This window comes from Bufo bufo, chromosome 1, assembly GCF_905171765.1.
Source record: "Bufo bufo chromosome 1, aBufBuf1.1, whole genome shotgun sequence".
In the NCBI taxonomy this organism is placed as follows: domain Eukaryota; kingdom Metazoa; phylum Chordata; class Amphibia; order Anura; family Bufonidae; genus Bufo; species Bufo bufo.
This window is the reverse complement of record NC_053389.1, coordinates 760738103-760760053: the sequence shown is the minus strand read 5'-3', so window position 1 is coordinate 760760053 and position 21951 is coordinate 760738103. Positions and strand designations below refer to the sequence as shown.

At 44.6% G+C, this 21951-nt stretch overlaps 1 protein-coding gene across 6 annotated transcripts in view; it reads left to right on the top strand.

The window, feature by feature from the left end:
* The window catches only part of PAX8 (paired box 8), a 33786-nt gene extending 12128 nt beyond the window's left edge, over nt 1-21658 (top strand). Inside the window, exons 5-13 of one of the 6 annotated variants that reach the window (XM_040414623.1) lie at nt 2233-2430; nt 2705-2787; nt 4369-4494; nt 4926-5101; nt 6423-6543; nt 7947-8135; nt 13497-13595; nt 18251-18337; nt 20799-21656. In XM_040414623.1, coding sequence (XP_040270557.1) covers nt 2233-2430; nt 2705-2787; nt 4369-4494; nt 4926-5101; nt 6423-6543; nt 7947-8135; nt 13497-13595; nt 18251-18337; nt 20799-20875 — 1156 coding nt within the window. In that variant the 3' untranslated portion in view covers nt 20876-21656. Of the gene's footprint in view, nt 1-2229; nt 2431-2704; nt 2788-4368; nt 4495-4925; nt 5102-6422; nt 6544-7946; nt 8136-13496; nt 13596-18247; nt 18338-20798 lie in introns of all 6 variants that reach the window. The other 5 variants (XM_040414621.1, XM_040414622.1, XM_040414620.1 and 2 more) reach the window with 5 other exon arrangements.
* The last annotated feature ends 293 nt before the right edge of the window (nt 21659-21951 follow it).

The following is a 21951-nucleotide window of genomic DNA, read 5'->3' as shown; positions in this document are numbered from 1 at the left end:
GCAACCTCAAGCTATGTCAAGTCTTCCTCCACCTGGCTGCTCCTTGGTAGCCAGCTATTTCCAAATGTTCTCATATACCCAGCTATCTATTGTAATTTCAGCATGGTACAGAGATGCCAATGAGAAACTGATGCCAAAACTGATCCTATGATTTTCTATGGGATGGTTTTTGGCATCGGATGCATAAGTTTTAACACCGGATTCAGCTATCTTATGTCATCAACTCTCATCATCCATTGACATGTTGCCTTGATGTGATTAGGACTCTCTTCTGCTGAGCAGAAGATGACCTTCAGATTGCTATATTCAGTTGAGCCTCTAGTGAATGTAAATGAGATAGATTTTTAGCAATCACTAATGTGTTCTGAGAGGAGGCAAATTTATAAGGCCAGGAGGGCATGGAACTGCTGCCACACTAATGGCACCATCATTATAAGGCGGCAGTGCTATAATGACATATGGCTGCTTTAGTTGATATAATACAATGGCAATGAATCGTTTATTTTATTATAATTACTTAACTCCTATACAACCGATTTGGTTTTGGGTAGAGTTTACCCATCATTCATGCCCACCTTATGAAATCGGGCAAAATATTTCCAAGTCCAGTAAACCATTATTGATATTTGGACGGGTTATAGCAGTTTAATTGGGTAATAAATAGACTTGATTGTATTTTTAGTCACAGGCATTTAGTGTGTGGTCATTGAGGTGAGGGAGGTGGGAGGACTCTGATGCTTCCTACAATAGGCCAACCATTTTTACTACGTTTTCAGCTGTAAACAAGTCTGCGTTATTTCTTTGTGATCATCAACTAACATAGAAACTCCCACACATATACATCACACCGTGTTATCTCTATCCTTGTCACTGGCCATCCACAGGGTGATGAACCAGAAAAGCAGTCATACAGACTAGATGTCATAGAGGACTGTGTAAGGCTATGGTCATACTTCTGTTCAACAGGGAGTAAGGGTTTTGTCCTGCCCAGGCATGGACATGGACAACCACTGACTTACAAATGCCTCCAACCAAGGAGCGCAATGAGAGTTGGATGTATAATGTATGTGCCCCAGACATCCTAGTTGCACTCATCTTCTAGTGGATCCTTATTTCAGCCAGGCCCACTGTACACATACCAGGCCATGATGTCCATGGCATTTGGGCTAACTATGAAAAACACATCTGCTAACCATACAGGACAATTACGTATTCAGTAGGGGCATTTTCAGTTGCCAAGCCCTATCTACAAAATAAAATAGAGGCATCACTTCTTAGGCTACTTTCACACCTGTGGTAAACCTATCTGGTAGGGTGCTCCGACAAAGAAATAGCCTGCCAGAATTCACCGTGGGCCGCCTAGCCAGATAAGGCGGTGCACGGCAGGAGCCTGTTGACTATAATGGTATCCAGAGACGATTTGGCCAGTTTGTGCATGAGCATTGGGTTTTGGCCAGACACAAACCGATGCACGCATCGGGAGTATGGCGTTCATGCCGGAAACTGGTCGGATGCCCACCAGATACCATTATAGTCAATGTTGTCTCGGTCAGTGCAGGGCAGTATCTGGCTAGGCTGGATACGGTGGACTCTGGCAGGCTACTGGATACCTTTACCTCAGGTGTGAAACAAACCTTACTGCAAATACGTACTTGTCCTGAATTCTAGACAGTTATTAGGCCCAGGTAGTAGTGATCCAGTAGTGATGTGGTAGTGATAACTAAGAAGATCATCCAAACCTGGCATAAGGTTTGGCTGAGGGCAAGTCATACTGCACTAGGCTGATGACAAAATACCCACAGAAGCAATTTGGGTACCCCCAAAATAGGCTAGAGCAGGGATAGCAATGCTGACAAAAGTGTAAACAGTGCCCAACACTGACAATTTGGACTCTGGCACCAGAATACAATCATTTTACAATATGCAATATCCTAAATGTGCTCATCTTCTTTCATGGTGCGTATTCTAGGCCAGGGACCAGTAACCTCCTGCACTCCAGCTGTTCTGAAACTACAACTCACAGAGTCCTCCTTTCACATTTATGTGAGTTACAAGAAGATTCAAGCAAGTGTGCATGCTGTGAGTTGTAGTTTCACAACAGCTGTAGTGTCGAAGGTTGCTGACCTGGTTCTAGGCCATGGGACATTAGCTCCAATGCCTAGTGACAAACCATGGTTAGAAGATCAGTGCTTTTAGTTTTGGGTAATTATATCTTATTTTGTATTGGAGTAGGTACTATGAAACAGGCAGTATCAGACCAGGGGTCATCGGTGGTTCCAAGCCTAAAGTTGCCACCCCCAAAGTGGTGGAGAAGATTGGAGATTACAAAAGACAAAATCCCACCATGTTTGCCTGGGAGATCAGGGACCGGCTGTTGGCAGAAGGCGTTTGTGACAATGACACCGTGCCCAGTGTCAGCTCCATCAACAGGTAACACAAGAGAAGGACTTTTATGTTTAAGGTTTTCCATTTATAATAGCTTCTGAAACCAAGGACACATGTCCCAGGTGTAGTGTGCCAGGGAAGGGGAGTTGTGCCACTCTGCTTTCTTCAGAAGAAATGAGATAAATGGCTTAGGAAATGAATTAAATCTCTTTCCTCAGCTGTGCCCCTGCCCAGTATAGACATGTGCCATTTTCATTGGTAATCGGGCCATTGCCACTGTTTCTGCTCTCAGTTTATACGTCTTTTTCTCTCCTTACAGAATAATCCGTACAAAGGTCCAGCAGTTATTTAATCTGCCCATGGAGGGCTGCGTGAAGTCATTAAGCCCTGGACACACTCTGAGTAAGTGACCAATGCTACCTGTAAATACATATACGCTAGGACTATATTCTCCCCATGTGATGTAGCCTTCAATATAATCTATGGTTCCCTGGTATCAGCCATGCCAGGTGGACTGTAGTGGTCTTCAATGGGACATGTGAACGATACTGACAGCTCATCCTATAAGCTGCACAATCATAACATTTTCCTAGTTATTTATAGGGGGTCCAGCAGCGTTCATTAAAATCTGTATTTTATTATGTAATGCTCCACTTTTCTCCCAGTGTCTTCCAGCGCCACTGTGGGAAAAATAAGGCAGACTGCCTGGCATCGACAAACTGACTGAGATGGAACAGCTCAGTAGCAGGACATGCATAATATTGCACAGATTGAACACCAAGGGCACCATTATAATGAAGGAAAGACAATATCTCACAAATGGAGCGTTTTTGTAACAGAGGTAGGCCTCATGCACACGGCCGTTGTGCTGCCGTTCTGTGCATTGGGGACCGCAATTGCTGTCCCCAATGCACGGGAAAACATCCGTGCAGCTGGCCGTACCCATTCAACTTGAATGGGTCCGTGGTCTGTCTGCACCGCACAAAAAATATGACATGTCATATTTATTTGCGGTGCGGAACAACGGAAAGAAACACCACGGAAGCACTCCGCAGTGCTTCCGGTGTTCCGTTCCGGGACTCCGTTCCGCATCTCCGGAATTGCAGACCCATTCAAGTGAATAGGTCCGCATCCGTGATGCATGCCGTTTGCGGGCCGCAATACGGCCACAACGGCCGTGTGCGTGAGGCCTTAAAATTGTAAAAGTGACTTGTTTTTCAAGCTGAATTATATAAAAAAATAGCTTTTATTTTTGGCAAAAACCCCTTTAATACAAAACAATTCTATAATGTGCATGTTGGGAGGTGTAGTGTCCTATGGTAGAGGGTAATAGCATTTTGTAATGATGTCCAATTTCTTAGTGAACTATTTTACAGATGTAGCAGAGCTGGGTTTGTTATTGACCTTTTTTTTTCTATAGTAAGAGCTCAATGACTCAACTTAGCTGCAGTCCTATGGAAAGGCACAGACTAAAATATCACTAAGGTTTCATGCACACAAACGTATTTTCTTTCCGTGTCCGTTCCGTTATGCAAAATACATACGGTCGTGTGCATGAGCCCTAAGAGTGATAAAAGACGACAAACGTAGCATGGTGGCCTTATAGCACTGGGGTCCTGGGTTTAAATCCGACCAAGGACAACATCTGAATGGAGTTTGTATGTTCTCCCTGTGTTTGCATGAGTTTCAATAAAATTTCTACTAGTGGTCAGTGTCATGTTTAGATCCCACATCATTAGATAGTATTATATGAGTTCATTATGGCCAATGTCTTATAAAGGGTCAATCTATACATGGATCCTAAGAAGTGGATAGGAGCAGTATGCAGATCGCCCCCTAATGGTGGCACAAGGTAGCCCAGATTTGTAAAAGTATGTGTTTGGGGGAAGGATCTTGAACTGGGCTTTTTTTATTGAAGCATGTAAACAAAAATCTAAGAAACTATTGAGGAATGACAGATAATCTCATGTTTTCCCACCCTAGTTCCAAGCTCAGCAGTGACACCTCCTGAGTCTCCACACTCGGACTCCCTCGGATCCACTTACTCCATCAGTGGTCTGTTAGGGATCTCTCAGCACAATACAGATAGTAAACGCAAACTGGACGACAGTGAGTATAATTCCTGACTGTGCTCATAATAATGCATATTCCATAAGTCTTGTAGAGACTTTCCCTAGAGCCATTAGGATAAATATATATGGAGTAATAGGCTCATCATCACCATAGCGGAATGTCAATTTACACAGAAGCAAAATTAATACTCTATGTACGATAGAGAAATGTAAAGATATATATATACACCTTTCAGTCGGAGGATGGAAGGGAGTACAACATGATTGCAGGATCAGACTACACATTGTTAGGTTGTAGTCTGTTACCATGGAGACACACACAGGTTTGCTTAAGAGATGTATACACAAAACAAACTGCATTATTTGCTATTTGTAATGCACTGGGAGTAAATGTTACAATAGTATATACAGTATATACCAGGGTCATGGTAGTTACAGGCGGAATTAACTCCTTGTTGGTTTTACCAGGTGATCAAGACAGCTGTAGACTCAGCATAGACTCTCATGGCAGTGCTGGCCTGAGCCGGAAACAGATGCGGACAGAAGCTTATATTCAGCACCCGCTCGATGGACTAGAGTGCCCATTCCAGAGGCAACACTTTCCTGAATCGTATCCCTCCGCCAGTCACAGCAAAGCCGAGCAAGTAAGTGGTACATGCATTGCATATGTGTTGTTTGCGGAAGTGAGCAGATCAGTCCTAGACATGGGAATATGTCTGGTGCTCTCTCTCCCTGTCCTACAGCCCCCCTCAGCCATTGCCTTATGTGCATGACCTAGAACCACTACCCTGATGCCACCACCCTCTATTCCATCACCTGTCTGTACACACACTGGTTATTGTCCTCATTATTATTTTTTATTTTTTTCAACAATACATTTTTATTGGTTTACATTATATTTTATGTTAGGTTATGCGAATAATAATCAAATTATAAATACACATTTCACATCCGTATCTCTTGTTATTTTTGATTTCAGTAGTTAGGGTTGTAGCAGATTAATTAGTAAATAATAGGAAGTATGAAGAATAATTTGTCGTCATAGTTATATATTTCATTTTAGTTTGTTTTAGCTTATATAAAGTAATTAATATACAATAATTATAATGAATGTATAATTCATAGAAATATTAACAACATTGGCCGTTATATTGGTCCTTATGGAATCCAAATTTGTTTAAGAAATACATCAAACTAAACTTTTCTCTCTTAGTTCTGGAGACTTTCCAACATAGTGAAGATATTGATTGATTATTTTAATTGAATTATATATTTGTGAGATAGCAAACCCTTTATTGAAAATAGCAAAATTTTTATTTTTAGATCTAAATATTTTATTTTTTTGTAATATTTTCATGTTTAGTTATGGTATTTTATAGCTTATATCAGCATGCCCAACCATCCCATCCCTTTTACTAAACTAAATACAATTTGAATAGTTAATTACCAAGGGCGGATTGCCCATAGACCTTACAGGGAAATTTCCCGGTGGGCCTATGCCCAGGGGGCTACCTGGCCCCTCCTCATGGCCGGCCAGTGGAAGTTTTTGGGGATGTAGTTTGTGCTGCTGGCAGTATTTTGTGATGGACTGTGGTGTTTGGCTCTGTTGGGGTGGTATAATGGGCCACAATATGGTATCGCTGGCCCTGCCTTCCATCAATTTAGTCCTGACTACAAAACTTGGCCACTTTTAGTATTTTTTCCATGGCCACTGTTATTGCTAACCATCATAATAATTTGTCCTCATTACTTTTAGATTGTAAGCTTATGTGGGTAAGATTCCCATCAATCCTGCCACCTTGTGTATATGCCCTTATTCTGATATTTTCATTGCTCCTGCCTCATTGTATATAGCTACAGGCGATGAGGGCACAGTATAAATACATAGTACATGTCCAATACATACAGTACATGTTCCCATGATATAAATAAGGTCGCTAACCGACATCTACCCTTTGGTCTCAGGCTCTGTATCCACTACCCCTGCTAAACAATGCCATGGACGAGGGGAAATCTGCTCTGACTGCTTCCAATGCGGCTCTTGCTAGAAATCTCTCCGCACATCAGGGGTACTCCGCTCTGTCAGGTAGGTGGACTGATGGACTCACCATAGCACAGGGTTGTGTGTGGCCATTAATACACACACAACCAATTACAGGTTTTTCTAATGCTGTAAAATCAATACAACCTTCAGTCTATTAAAAGAAGCCCCTCAAGCGGTTGTTGTATGCAGTTTAATACTTTAATAATAAGGGGTCCTCTGTTCTGGGCCCTCAACTAATAACCACAGCAAAGATTTGTTGGAAACTCTTAGGACTGTATTACATAAAACATTTTTGCAGGTGATTGTTGGGAGGGAAGCGTTCCTTCCCAGCAGTTGCCTGTTTGTTAGTGGAGGAGATCGCTGCTATTACACGTATCGATCTCCTCCATAGTACGAGTCATTGTTTTCCAGCAGCGGATCGTGATTAGACAGCACAATCTGCCGCCGGCAAACAATGATTTTTAAGCCTGCTTCAAATTCTGGATTGACTGAGCGTTTGCCCGTTCATCAGGTAATCTGCGGCAGTATTACACTGCCAGATCATCGCTAACGAGCGTTGCTACGAATGCTAGTTAGCGATGATCTGGCCGACTATCGGCCAGTCTATTAGAGCCTTTACTCTGGAGGATCCAACACATCAGTGCATTACATGTACAGTTTGATGAGAACTGTGCAATTCTTCTTTTCTCCTGTGGAGGTGCTGCAGATTTAGTTGATCGCTGGCGGTTCCAGCAGCAGGACATCCTGTGATCAACTTAAAGGAGTTGTCCAGTTTTCCCATATTGATTACCTATCCTCAGCATACATAGATCATCAATCCGCAATCATCTCCTCTGTATGGGGATGGGTGATTGCTGCTGCTATCGCTCATCCCGATAGAGAATCATTCCGTCTGGGTAACAGATGATTGTTTAGACAGGATGACCTGCTGCCCAGAAAGTATGATTTAGGTGACTACATCAGCAATACTTTCACCCGATGAATGAGCTTGTTCGTCAGTAGATTGGTGGCACTTTTACACAGGGCAATTATCAGGAACGAGCATTCCTAGGAACACTGCTTCCCGATAATTACCCTGATCATTGGCTTGCATAAAGGGACCTTTATTGTCGGGAGACCCTTGTAAAAAAAAAAAAAAAAAAGGACTGTCTAAATTGGACAGCCCCTTTAAATTGGACATGGTGTCCTGTATAAGTGAACTGTCTTTGGGGCCATGGAAGCAATTGGCACTGGAGACATTAACGCCATGCATGGAGGTACTCCTAGAACCTACTGCGCAATGCATGCACAGTACTATGACAGGATCTCATCATGTCTCTCTCAAACGCAAAGTCCTTTTGAATAAGGTCTTGTAAACGTCGGGTGACAATCCGCCGCATCTACTTATCCCATCACGTTTCATGTTTTCTTCATTTTAAAGTTTTCATTTCATTCCTCCATTGTAGAACTCTCATCATTCACCATTAAACAAGAGATATCAGATAGCTCCAGTGCTAGCTCCACCCCGCCATCGCTCTATAGTCCCACCTTCCTGGACCTGCAGCCCATCGGGTCAGCGGTTGCTGCTCCGACTTTCAGTGCATTTTCCCATGCTGCCTCTGTGTATGGACAGTTCGCCAGTCAGACAGTCGCAGGTATGATTATAGGCTTCAGATGTAAATAAGGGCTCATGGACACTGGCGATTGTGAGCTCGCCCTAGGGGCTCATGCACACGACCATGTGCCGGCCAGGCCCATGCTGCGGACCGCAAATTGCGGTTCGCAATGCATGGGCACCGACCGTGGGGTCGCCGCATGCAGATCACGGACCCATTCACTTGAATGGGGTCCACGGTCTGCACAGCAAAAAAGTAGTGCACTACTTTTTTGCAGTGCGGAGGCAGGGACAGAAATCACACGGAAGCCTCCTTTCCGAACCGACATTCATCCGTGATGCAGTGCCAGAACGGTCGTGTGCATGAGCTCTAGTTCTGATGTTTTCTCTCAGTTTTGCTCCAGTATTTTCTGCAGTTCTTTTAAAGGGGTTGTCCAGGCTTTTAATATTGGTGATCTATCCTCAGGATAGATCATCAATATCAGATCGGTGGGGGTCCGACACCCCCGCCAATCAGCTGTATGAAGGGAAGACGTATCCTTTCTCTCTTCCTTCTCTTTATAGACATAGCAGCAGCGAGCAGGAAGACGGCACGTGCACACTGCGTGCGCCTTCCCTTTGTACAGCTGATCGTGGGGGGGGGGGGCGGTTGTCGGACCCCCGCTGATCTGATATTGATGACGTATGCGGAAGATAGGCCATCAATATTAAAAACCCGGAGAATCCCTTTAAGTTCTTTTATTTTTTTCTCCATGCTGATGTCATGGAAAACAATATCTAAGTAAGGGCTTGTTCACACGAACGTGTGCTGCCCGTTGCCATATTGCGGACCGCATTTTCACGGGCACCGATCATTTCAATGGGTCCGCAAATCCGGAGATGCGGAACGGAAGGGCGGAACGGAACACTACAGAGTGCTTTCTGGGGTTCCATTCCGTGCTTCCGCACCGCAAAAAGGTAGAGCTTGCTCTATCTTTTTGCGTAACGGAAGGATCGCGGACCCAGTCAAGTGAATGGGCCTGCGATCCCCATGCGCCTGCCCGGCGGACGGTGCCCGTGCAATTTGCGGTCCACAGCACAGGCTCCACACGGGCCCTGAACGAGCCCTAACCATAGTTTTTTTTTACTGATCTCTTGACTTGAATGGGGATGCACTGCGTGAAAAATGCAACAAAACACTTGCCCTACATGTGGTTGCATTTTTCATGCAGAATCATTTCTAATATGAGTCCCTTCTTGCGTGAAAAATGCAAAAGGTAGAACATGCTGCATTTTTTTCCCGCACAGCCGAATCGCATGAGAAAAAATTCCAATGTGCATAACGCCACTGGGAGGAATTTATTACGAGGGGAATATTCGAAATCTGTTTTGCTTCAGTCTGTGTTGCCGTACTTTGCGACAAATTTATCAAATGTCACATGTTTGTTAAAAGGCTAGGGTTACACGGCAACACGGCGACATTTCATATAATGGATGGCAATGGTGTCGCTGTGACAGTTGCAAAAAATCCAGACATGTTGAATTTTGTGTTGCTAGTTGCAAGTCACAAGTGACATTTACTCCATTGACTTCACTATAAGTCACGCATGACGCGCGATTCACCTTCGTTTTCACAGCCAAATGACAGCTATAAAACAGTCGACAGCAAGTTGCAGACATTTCTGCGACACGTGTCGTCATGTAGCCCTAGCCTAGTTTTGTTTAGTACCTATAAACCTGCCCCACCGGAGTAAGGCCTAATTGCACGCGACCGTATGGCTTTTTCAGTATTTTGCGGTCCACAAAAACGGATCCGCAAAAAATACGGATTACATCCGTGTGCATTCTGTTTTTTGCGGAACGGAACAGCTGGCCCCTGATAGAACAGTCCTATCCTTGTCCCTTATGCGGACAATAATAGGACATGTTCTATCTTTGAACGGAACGGAAAAACGGAAATGCGGAAACGGAATGCATACGGAGTACATTCTGTTTTTTTTTTTTTGCGGACCCATTGAAATAAATGGTTCCGTATACGGAACGCAAAAAACGGAACGGAAACGGGATTTTTTTTTTGATGTGCAAGAGGCCTTATTGTGACCGTAATAAATCCGAAGTCAAATTCATTAATATAGCGAACCGCACTGAAAACGTTAATGGATCAGCACCTGCACGTGAAACTCGCTCGCCTAAAGCTTATTTACTGAATACGGCCTCTTTCACAAGAGTGATACACATTGGGGGAGATTTATCAAACTGGTGTAAAGGAAAACTTAGGCTACTTTTACACTAGCGTTTTTGCTGGTTCCGGCAGGGTTCAGAAAAAACGCTTCCGTTACCGATAATACAACCATCTGCATCCGTTATGAACGGATCCGGTTGTATTATCTTTAACATAGCCAAGACGGATCCGTCATGAGCTCCATTGAAAGTCAATGGGGGACGGATCAGTTTTCTATTGTGGCAGATTGTGGCAGAGAAAACGGATCCGTCCCCATTGACTTGCCGCCTTGCTCCGCATCTCAGGACGGAAAGCAAACTACAACATGCTGCGGTTTGCTCTCCGATCTGGGAACGCAACTAAACTGAACGGAATGCATTTTGGAGCACTCTGTTTGACAATGAATGACGGATCTCAATACCGGAAAACTAAAACGCTAGTGTGAAAGCAGCCTTACTTGTCCACAGCAACCAATCAGATTCCACCTTTCATTTTCCAAAGAAGCTCTTAAAAATGAAAGGTGGAATCTGATTAGTTGCTATGGATAAGTAAAGCCACTTTTGTGATAAATCTACCCCATTGTGTCAAATGCGACCGTCGACTGCATTTAGCGTTTCGTTTTTTTTTTTCTGTCCGGATTGCATGCATTTTTGACACGCGTGAAAAAAACTGAAAAGGGGTTTTCCGGGATTTGAAGAGGTCATCAATATCAGATCGGCGGGGGTTCGACACCCGGGATGCCCGCCGATCAGCTGTTTGAAGAGAAGGCTGCATTTGTGCCAGAGCAGCCTTCCGTTCATTGAAGAATACATCTCCTAGCAACCATCAGTGAAAAACGCATTGCATCCGTTCCCCCCCCCCCAAAGCCCCATTCACTTTTATGGCGCCAGGGATGCGTAAACAACGCACAATATAGAACATGCTACGAGCGCAAAGACGATGCGCGATAAACAGGCCCATTGATATGAATGGGTCACTACACACATCGCATTCGGACGGAAAACTCGCTCGTGTGAAAGAGGCCTAAGGAATAGTTATGCAACTCATTTTTGATATTACTGCATCACAATTTTTAAGAGCTGTGCTTGTGGTCAGTGAATGGAAACATTTATAATATGTAAAAAGTTCCTATCTGATATCAGGTAGAAGAACATTGAAGAACAATATGGTGGCTTTTTTCTATAATGCGGGTTTTTGATATATCGTGCTATTATACCGTACATACTTTTATTATTGCTACTTAGGGCTCATGCACATAACCGTATGTATTTTCTGCAAAACACAGATCCTCAAAAAATACGGATGACGTATTTTGCAGAACGGAACAGCCGGCCCCAAATAGAACAGTTCTATCCTGGTCCGTAATGCGGACAATAATAGGACATGTTCTATTTTCTTGCAGAATGGACATAGGGAAACGGAATGCACACCAAGTCATTTCCGTCTTTTTGTGGTCCCATTGAAGTGAATGGTTCCTCATACGGGCCGCAAAAAAACCCCGTAATGGACACGGAAGCAAAATACATTTGTGTGCATGAGCTGCAGTTTAATTTTCTTACACTAGTAGGTGGTTGGGTCTCCATGATTTATAGTTATGCCCCTGTCTCCATCACGCCCCTGCCACAGAGGCACATGTTGTCTCTTAAAGGGGTTGCCCGCTTTTTATAGTTATAATTACACTGCTCCCCCTTTAAATGATAGAAACAAAGATCCTGAAAATGATAAAGAAATTAAACATTTGGGGCGATTTATAAAAATGTCTGAACGAAAAACTATCTTTTCCGCTTAGGCTACTTTCACACTAGCGTTGTTTAAATCCGGCGTTCAATTCTGACACCAGAACTGCCCGCCGGATCCGGAAAAACGTGTGAAAACGAATTACATTTGATCACAATGAAAAAATGCATTGGAAAAAACGGATCCGCCATTTATGGACTTTAACTTTTTTTTCACATTTTTCGGGTTTAACATGCAAAAGCCGGATCCGGTTTGACTGAACACACGGCGCCGGATCCGGCGTTAATGCAAGTCAATGGGAAAAAGACCGGATCCGGCGTTCAGTCAAAGTGTTCAGGATGGACAGAACTCAGCGCCGGAAAAGAAAAACGCTAGTGTGAAAGTACCCTTATAGCAACCAATAGCGCAGCTTACATTTCTTAGGGTACTTTCACACTAGCGTTAAAGTTTTCCGGTATTGAGTTCCGTCCCAGGGGCTCAATACCGGAAAAAAAGCATCAGTTTTATCCTAATGCATTCTGAATGGAAAACATTCCGTTCAGTATCCATCAGCATCAGTTCAGTCCCTCTTACGGTATTTGGCCGAAGAAAATACCGCAGCATACTGCAGTATTTTCTCCAGCCAAAATTCCGGAGCCTTTGCAGGACATTTCCATTGAAATGTATTAATGTCGGATACGGTACCAAGTGTTCCAGAAAAACGGATCCGGTTTCCCGGTCTGCGCATGCGCAGACCTTTAAAAATGCAAAAAAAATTAATACCGGATCTGGATGACACCGAAGAGACGGATCCGGTATTTCAATGCATTTGTCAGCCGAATCCGGAAACAAATGCTATCCGTTTGCATACGGATTTCCGAAACCGGCAGGCAGTTCCGGCAACGGAACTGCCTGCCGGAATCCTCTAACGCAAGTGTGAAAGTACCCTTATAGTGCACCTGAAAAACAAAGGCTGAGGAGGTACTCCGACCCATAGTATATTAGAACATTGTGCAGCTATTCATTATACGTTCAAGCCTCTGAAAAATAGGGACAATCCCTGCAAATTCAGGACTTTGGTTAAACTATACTCAATATAGACTCTGTATGTACGGAACCGTGTGCATTTCTTCTGAACTGAATCTAGATCCCACAGAGGTCCAGGACTTGTGGCCACAAGGCTAACATTAAAATGCAGCCGTATTACGTCCTTCTAAGTACATCTCCATCGTTTAGAGCCACATCATTTTTAGGTCCAAAATTCTGTGCCGATTCATTTCAGAAGAAATGTTTATAGCCGTTGGTACTTTGTTGTTTTCAAATCCCCTGCATAGACATATATCCTTGTGCCTACCTACAGCCACACACCGGGGTCCACCTTCTAACCTGTACTGGACGTTAAACTCATACCCTCCAGGAGGCCTAGCAATCTGCTTACCGTGATTGGGGGTATCGTCATATTGATCACTTTCAATTCCTTAACAGGACGCGATGTTGTAGGATCCACATTGCCAGGTTACCCTCCGCACATACCCAGTGGGCAAGGAAACTATGCCTCATCTGCAATTGCTGGAATGGTCGCGGGTAAGTAAATCAACCTCACGCTGCCCTGTATAGCTATTACCTGTAATATAGACCAGAAATGCCCAACCTGCGGCCCTCCAGCTGTTGCAAAACTACAATTCCCAGCATGCCTGGACAGCCTACAGCAGGGCATGGTGGGAGTTGTAGTTTTTCAACAGCTGGAGGGCCGCAGGTTGGCCATCCCTGATATAGACAGTTGTGGTCTTATGAAGCTGAAGGATTGGCCAAGGTTTCAGAGTAATATGGTACCAATGCCTAATTACTAACATTAGAGATGAGCGAAGTTCTCTAAAATTCGATTCAGCGGCTTCGTTGAATAAAAAAAAAATTTGCTTTGTGACGAATTACTTCATCACGAAGCGTATTTTTTGTGTGAATAGCGGGTGTAATGACCGCCCATCATTGAACCCCTCAGATGCTGCGTTCATCGTTGATCGCGCCATATGAGATCCATACCAAAGCTAATAAAAATAAATAAAAAATTAAATCATACTTACCTCATCCATTTCATTGTGAAGGGGCCGCCGCGGCCATCTTGCTTGAAGATCCAGCGAGGCACATAATGACGTCACCACATTGGGCGACATGGTGACGTCATATGTCACCGCACACAAGATTTCGCTTGGGAATCTTCAAGCAAAATGGCCACTTCAGCCTCTTCGTGCTCAAATGGATAAGGCAAGTATGATTTTTTACCGCCGTTTCAGGTAAAACTGATTCGTCACCACAAAGAATGAGGAATTTTGTCTTCGCGGCGAATTAAATTTTTCCTGAAATTCAGATCGAAGTCCACTTTGCGAACTTTGATTCGCTCAACACCAACAAGGCCGACCAACGGTTCGAGATGTATGGGTGTGTCCTGATTCTTCCCCGACAGATGATGTTGTAGGAAAGAAGGATCAGGCATGCTGAATTTGACATGCCTGATCTTGTTTTCTCAGGGGAGATAAGCCGTCTGGCAGGGGCTTACTGCTTTCTACCCATTCAGAACACATGCATCTTTGGCCAAAACGAGTGTGTATGTGTAATGGGGGAGTGGGGGGTGTCAGGAGGAATAATTGTTGACTGAAGGAGCGTTAGGCCTCATGCACACGACCGTTGTTTTGGTCCGCATCCGAGCGGCAGTTTTTGCGGCTTGGATGCGGACCCATTCACTTCAATGGGGCCGCAAAAGATGCGGACAGCACTCCGTGTGCTGTCTGCATCCGTTGCTCCGTTCCGTGGTCCGCAAAAAAATATAACCTGTCCTATTCTTGTCCGTTTTGCGGACAAGAATAGGCAGTTATTTATCAATGGCTGTCCGTGCCTTTCCGCAAACCGCAGAAACGCACACGGACGCCATGCGTGTTTTGCGGATCCGCAGTTTGCGGACCGCAAAACACACAACGGTCGTGTGCATGAGGCCATTTTAAGGGGTTATCCTGGAAAAGATAATGATGACTTATGCTCAGAATAGGTCATCATTATCACATCGGCGGGGGTCCAAGTACCGGCACAACCGCCGATCAGCCATTTCTGGGAGCCGCGGCACTCACTGGAGCTCTGGTGAACGATGCAGGCTCCCGGAAGCTTTCCAAGCACAGCGCCGTACATCGTATAGTGGCCGTGCTTGGTATTGCAGCTCAGCCCCATTGACTTGAATGTGGCTGAGCTGCGCCCAGGTCTTGTGACTGATGTACAGGGATGTCACTGGCCTAGGAAGAGTCTGCGGCGCTCAACGCCTCTTCTAATAGCTGATCGGCAGGGGTCCCCTGCAGATCTGATACTGATGATCTATCCTGAGGATAAGTCATAAATATATTTTGGATATATTGGATAACCCCTTTAAGGTGTATGGCCTCCTTTAAACTAGGCCTCTGCAGCCCAGAGCGTCAAATCAATAAGGCTAAATTAAGGTAAAGGTGAGATGCCCAAAAAAAAAAAAAGCCATATTTTCCTTTGTAGGGACAGAATAGATGACTGTAAATCTGTAATGCTAATGGTTGCTTTTTGTGCATCGCTTGCCCCAATCTGTCATCCATTGACTCTAATGTTAATAAGGGGTTTATTGCAGATCCAAAGGCTTGGTTCTATTTGGATCCCATTCCTCTACTGTGTCGCTTCCCAGTGCTGTTAATGTGTTCCCATGGATAAGACATATGTGTAAACCTGTCCGAGACTGCACAGTTTATAAATTTTGTTTTTGGAGGGGGTTGACCTTTACAGGTACATTCAAATGAAAAGAGAAATGCAGAACCCCAGGTCCCTCACCCACTCAGCTCACAGCTCCGGAACCTGCTGAGCCAGCGTGTTACTGTGTTACCACGGAGACGCGCTTAATGCAGCGTTAAAAATATAAAGTACTTCTGCCCCCCTCCCCACACCCGCGTGCACACCCTCCTTCCTCTCCTGGAGCGTGAAATGAGATTGGTCAAGATAAATAAAAAAGAGCAGTTATATTTTAACTGTGTGTGCGAGAGACGGATTTGTTCCCAACAGCCTGTAATCTACATGCCCATACATGCTACAAAGCGGGCAAATGATCCAGTAGCGGGAATAAAGAACGCCTCCGAAATGCTGGGATAATAATGTCGGGCCTGGGACTCGTTTACTCATTTCATCTAACCTGCAGACTGGCACGACCATGCACATTCTGTGAGGTTCAGACACAGCACTTTGTGAAGTCGAGGGCAAGAGGTCTCACTGACACCTAGGGTCCGGGAGATGCCTTCCATTCTCAGGGTCCCTTCTATGCACGGGGCTCTACCGGAGCAAGAAGGGATGGAACGGCTCATCGTAAGATGACTAGATGTTGGAAAATCAACGTATCTGGTGGTCACCCTACCAAATGGATTTCTCTGCCTAGTAAACCCACTAGGTCAAAAGATAGTATTGTGTATGGCCAGTCTTAAGCTGACCATACATAAGATATGAACCCATGGAGTTGCCAAACATCTCATTTGCCCGACACTCCTACGAAGACAGATGTTGGGGGAAAGAAGGATGGGGATGTTCAGGGGCGGATTGGGAACTCAAAGTGGCCCCATTTTGTAGGTGGGTTCAAATTGACAGAAGATGGACCAAAACAAGTAAGAGGGGACAACTGAAGTAGGCAGGGCCTGCAATACCGTGCAGAACAGAATACAGCCCCAGCAGAACCAAATACCCCAGTGCCGCACAAAATACTGCCACCCACGCCACAGTATTCAACTGTACCACCGCCATGAGGACGGTAATACAGTTGAGTTCAGGAGGACACCTGCGGCCGTTGAGCATCAGATCATTATGTACCTGGCCTGTGGCCATCAAGAGGGCTTGAGTGGCCTCCTGGGCATCGGGCCACCGTGAAATTTCCCTGTAGGGTCTATGGCCAACCCGCCCCTGGCGGACTGAGGAGTGACCCTAGAAAAGAAACTAAAAATGGCCCCAGATAACACGGTGCAGCACAAAATACTGCCTAAATTAATTAATGCTGAAAGCAGAGGAGGACTTAGGTGGCCCTCTGGGCATCGGCCCACCAGGAAATTTGCCAGTAGGGTCTATGGCCAGTCCGCCCCTGGGGATGTTGGCTTTCAACATGTCCATGTTCTCTAGCATTCAGGGGAGATAAGTCACCGCTAGAGTTGTCCGACAGAGACTTTCTCCCATTTCTCCAACTAGAACACATGTATGCTGACCCAAATGCCAAACTCTGCCCCCAATTGGCACTCTGTGGCCAGTGTGGGTGTAAACCAAACCCAACTCAGATTTAAAAATCTGAAAATGAAGCAAATATAAGATGCTCTTAGTATCTTCGTAATTTGGCCCCTGTGATACTTGAAGCGGTTATGAAAATGAAAAATCATATAGTACATGACAATCTAACAAAGCTAGAACCAGCCCTGCACCTCACATGGATCCAGAGATCTCCTCATTTATTGCTCCAATAGCTTTGCTAGATCTATTTCAAACTGGCAGCTCAGGGGTGTATCCTTTCTGCTGCAGCTTTCTCCCTATCACAGCTCAGAGGGAGTGTCCTGTAATTGTCACATCTTCTAACAGTAGTAGATATGACTGGTGCCAGTTGAAGGATGGAACTGAGCATGTGCGTCCTAAGGTGGACAGAGAGATGAGGAAAAAACAATCAGCAGATGGCGCTATACAGATAACATTTTCTTGAATATCTCAGCGGCTACAATACATTTTTAATTACATGCAAAAATAAATGTATTCAGGTCCAGGGACAACCACAAAACATGGCTGCTTTCTTCTAAAAACAACACCACCGCTTTCTGCAGGTTGTGTCCGGCATTGCAGCCACGTTTTTCCAGTCCTGTGAAACCTCTTTTATATGCATCCCCTGATGTATTCACTTCCATAAATTTGGGAGTCGTTCTGGTAGGATCTGGGTTGATGCAATAATTTAATAAAATGGTGATAGTTGTGCAGCAAGCGACATGGCGGGTATATTATAAATCTAATTTAGTCAGTATGGGCGCCTCCATCCCGGCTATAGCCTGTAAATGATGGGGGGGATAGAGAGGTGCTCCATCTTTGTAGATGGTCACATCTGATTCTGTATGGGGTAATAATTTGCGGAGGGCTGGATGTTCGCGGTGTGCAGGAGCGGGCTATGAAGATGTGAGATGTTAGTACTTTTGTTCCATCTGACCTGACAGTTCTTGTTCTCTCAGCAGGAAGCGATTACTCCGGTAATACTTATAGCCATGGGGCCTACGCAGCATATGGAGACAGTTGGCGGTTCCCCGGCTCCAGCCTACTAAGTGAGTACATTAAATATAATAGGATTTTCTTCGCACTCATTCACAAAAGAGATATTGTTTTAAGCCGTGTACAATCACTCTCGACATCGTTCGCCGCTTGCAGAAGCCATTGCTCACCACGTCACCTGTAATTAGGAGGAGACTGGGGAGGATTGCACCAACACTATGGGGGACATTTACTAAGCATGTTGCACCAGAATTATGACGTGAAATGCGCCAAAAAGAATGGCGTTTTGATTTGCGCCAAATACATCAACTCTTTTCTCCAGAATTTCCACCATAAAGAATGCATCAGGCCAGAAATGAGTTATAAAGGTCTAAGTGGGCGGGGCTATCAAATTGGCGCATATTACGCCTCATTGATCATCCACTTATCGGCAGAAATGGCTCAAATTATTGCAAACAATTAAGCCAGCTTATGTGGTGGTGGTTTGTGTAAAAAGTCGCATTTATGGCAGAAAGATGCAACTTTTTATCAAAAAAGTCGCATTTATGAAAAGAAAAACCAACTCGAGGTGGGAACAAATGGCAGGTAAGTAATAAAGCAGGACGATAGAAAGGAGCTAAACAGCGCTGTTTGTCACTAAATTGTCATTCAACATAAATGAAACCATGACAAAAACGCCCCGCGTCTGAGACAAAAGTCACAATTCGGGCTCGTTCACACAATGATGCCCGTTGCCATATTGCGGACCGCATTTGCGGATCTGCAATACACGGGCACCGTTCCGTTGTCATTCCGCATCACGGATGCGGACCCATTCATTTCAATGGGTCCGCAAATCTGCAGATGCGGAACAGTAGAACGGAACGGAACACTACGGAAGCACTACGGAGTGCTTTCTGGGGTTCCGTTCTGTGCTTCCGCACCACAAAAAGATAGAACTTGCTCTATCTTTTTGCGGAACCGAAGGATCGCAGAGCTATTTAAGTGATCCCCATGCGCCTGCCCCACGGACAGTGCCCGTGCATTGCGGACCGCAATTTGCGGTCCACGGCACGGACTTCACATGTTCGTGTGAACGAGCCCTTTACCAGTGGAAATGTCACAAATATGCTTCAAAATGCGCAAGTGTGGTCCGGCAGGGTTGACTTAATTGGCGCACTTCTGTTTAAAAAAAAGTCGCATTTTCGTGCTATTGGCATTAAAATGTCACAAATCAAGAGAAATAGGCGAATAATAAAGTTTATATTTTAAAAAGTCCCATTTTGAAAGTGTTGTGCATCTTTTGATATATGAGGTGAAACAAAAGACCACTTTTGATTTGTAATGTTAGTATCTTTTTGGCACAAATTATGCCATTATTGATAAATGTCCCCCAACGAGTCAAGCGGGAGCTGCTGGGTAGAAAAAGAGACACATCACAACAACAAATTCATTTACCAGCTTTTTTTCTGGGGTTAGAAAGGTACTTGCCTTTTTATTTTTATTTTAAACAGCGCCACCGTGGACTGTGTTTGGTATTACAGCTCACCACTTTTAAATAAATAGGGCTGAGATGCAATACCACACACAACCCATGATTTAAAGTGGTTCTGTTTCTTGGGAGGGGGGGGGGGGGGGGGGGGAATAGTCCTTTGTCTATAATTCCCGACAACCAATTTAAAGGGGCTTTCCAGGTTGCATCCATATTCTATCAAATATTTATTGCTCCCGTTTCGGGCTGTGGTCACATGACCATGTCCATTCAGCTCTTTCTTATTTCCTTTGATGCTGTGTCCATAGGCGTGGGGAGTGTCTATGTTACTAGCTGGGTGTTGCTAAGGACAGTGATAGGGGAGTGTCTATGTAACTGGGTGGGAGGGGCTATAAACTAGTGGGTGTAGTTAAGGGCGGTGCTGGATCGGAGACAGAGAAAGGAGAAGTGAACAATGCAAGTATTTAGAGGTCCACTGATTGGTGCAATAGCAGTACTCCACAGTAAGGCTACTTTCAAATTAGCGTTTTTAATTCCGCCTTTGAGATCCATCATAGAATCTCAATAGCGGAAGAAAACGCTTCAGATTTGTCCCCATTCATTGCCAATGGGGACAAAACTGAACTGAAGAAAGCCACTGTGAGATGACACGTAGGCGGTCCAGGTGGTAGGACAGATTTTCAATGGCTCTAAGTATCTAAGTCCTTGTTTAGACGCCGCTGTTAGCTACATTCAACATGAAGTGGAATTTCATCTTCTAATATGTCACATGGGCCTATTTAGAAGGCATCACCAGCGTGGTCTATGATTCCAGCGTGTCCGAGCCCTTTCAGTTTGGGCTTTCGGTGGAGATTCTAAGCTCATGGACCTCTACAGATGTAATTTACTACTTTATCTATACAACCTCAAAGTGAAATTTCCAATGTATTCATTATAGTTGCTGTAGGAGTTAATATTGTGCACACTAATCACCACTCAGCTTCCAGTCTTGATATGATGTGGACTGGACTACCTTATTAACACCTATCCCATTCACTTTCCAGGTTCTCCCTACTACTACAGCTCTACCGCAAGAACCGCACCACCCCCAACAACCGCTGGGGCTTATGACCTCCTGTAGTGTCCATAGATGCCACTCTTGTAGCACCTTCAACATAGGCAGGCTTCTCGAGAGCAGCCTGGTACTTATCCATGACAGTGAAACCAACGCATTTCAAGCCAACAACACGGACTATATCTTTTGATGTATAACTACTACTTTGGAGCAAAGCAGGGAAGACAATTGTGATTGCATACGTTTGGTACAAGGTCTTTCATGTTATAAAATAGACATACAGTAGCTACGCTGGCTGGCTAAATGACCATACAAATGATCCAGATATACAGGAAATGTCACAATGTCAGTGTGTACGCCATAGACCGATGCTTCGATAACACAGCATTACAGCCTATGTTCACCACTAAGCATCATGTTAGAATATATAAAAGGTACAATCTACATTTGCGTCACATATTTCATGCTGATCCTAAGTTATATTCTGTGTTATAGTCCAGAGCTGAAATCACAATTCTGCTAGTTGCTATTGAAATCAGTCAACAGGTTGTCAACTAGCAAGCCACTTACAGCTTGGCTTAGCTTCTGTGGTGGCTTATCTCCCTTGAGAATAAAAGGACTTAACAAGCAGAAATTCAACATGCTGGACCCGGCTTTCCCTTAGGCCTCTTTCACACGGTCAGTATTTAGCATCAGTATTTGATCATTAATTGTAAGCCAAAACCAGGAGTTGGGTCGAAAGCAGAGATAAAATATCATGGAAATAATTTGTACCTCTTCTGTGTTTTGGACCCACTCCTGCTTTTGGCTTACAAATACTGATGCAAAATACTGATTGTGTGAAAGAGGCCTTAAAGGGGATGTCTCATCATGGACAATGGGGGCATATCGCTAGGATATGCCCCCATTGTCTTATAGGTGCGCGTCCCACCACTGGGACCCGCACCTATATCAAGAACGGAGCCCGGCAAGGTGGTGGCTGGAGGACTCCAGTCCGGCCACCACCAATATGGCTCCCCATAGAAGTGAATGGGAGCGTACCGCGCATGCGTGGCCCCCACTCCCATTCATTTCCATGAGGCCGACGGAAATAGATGAGCCAGCGCTTGGCTATTTTCGCCGGCCCCATAGAAAATTAATGG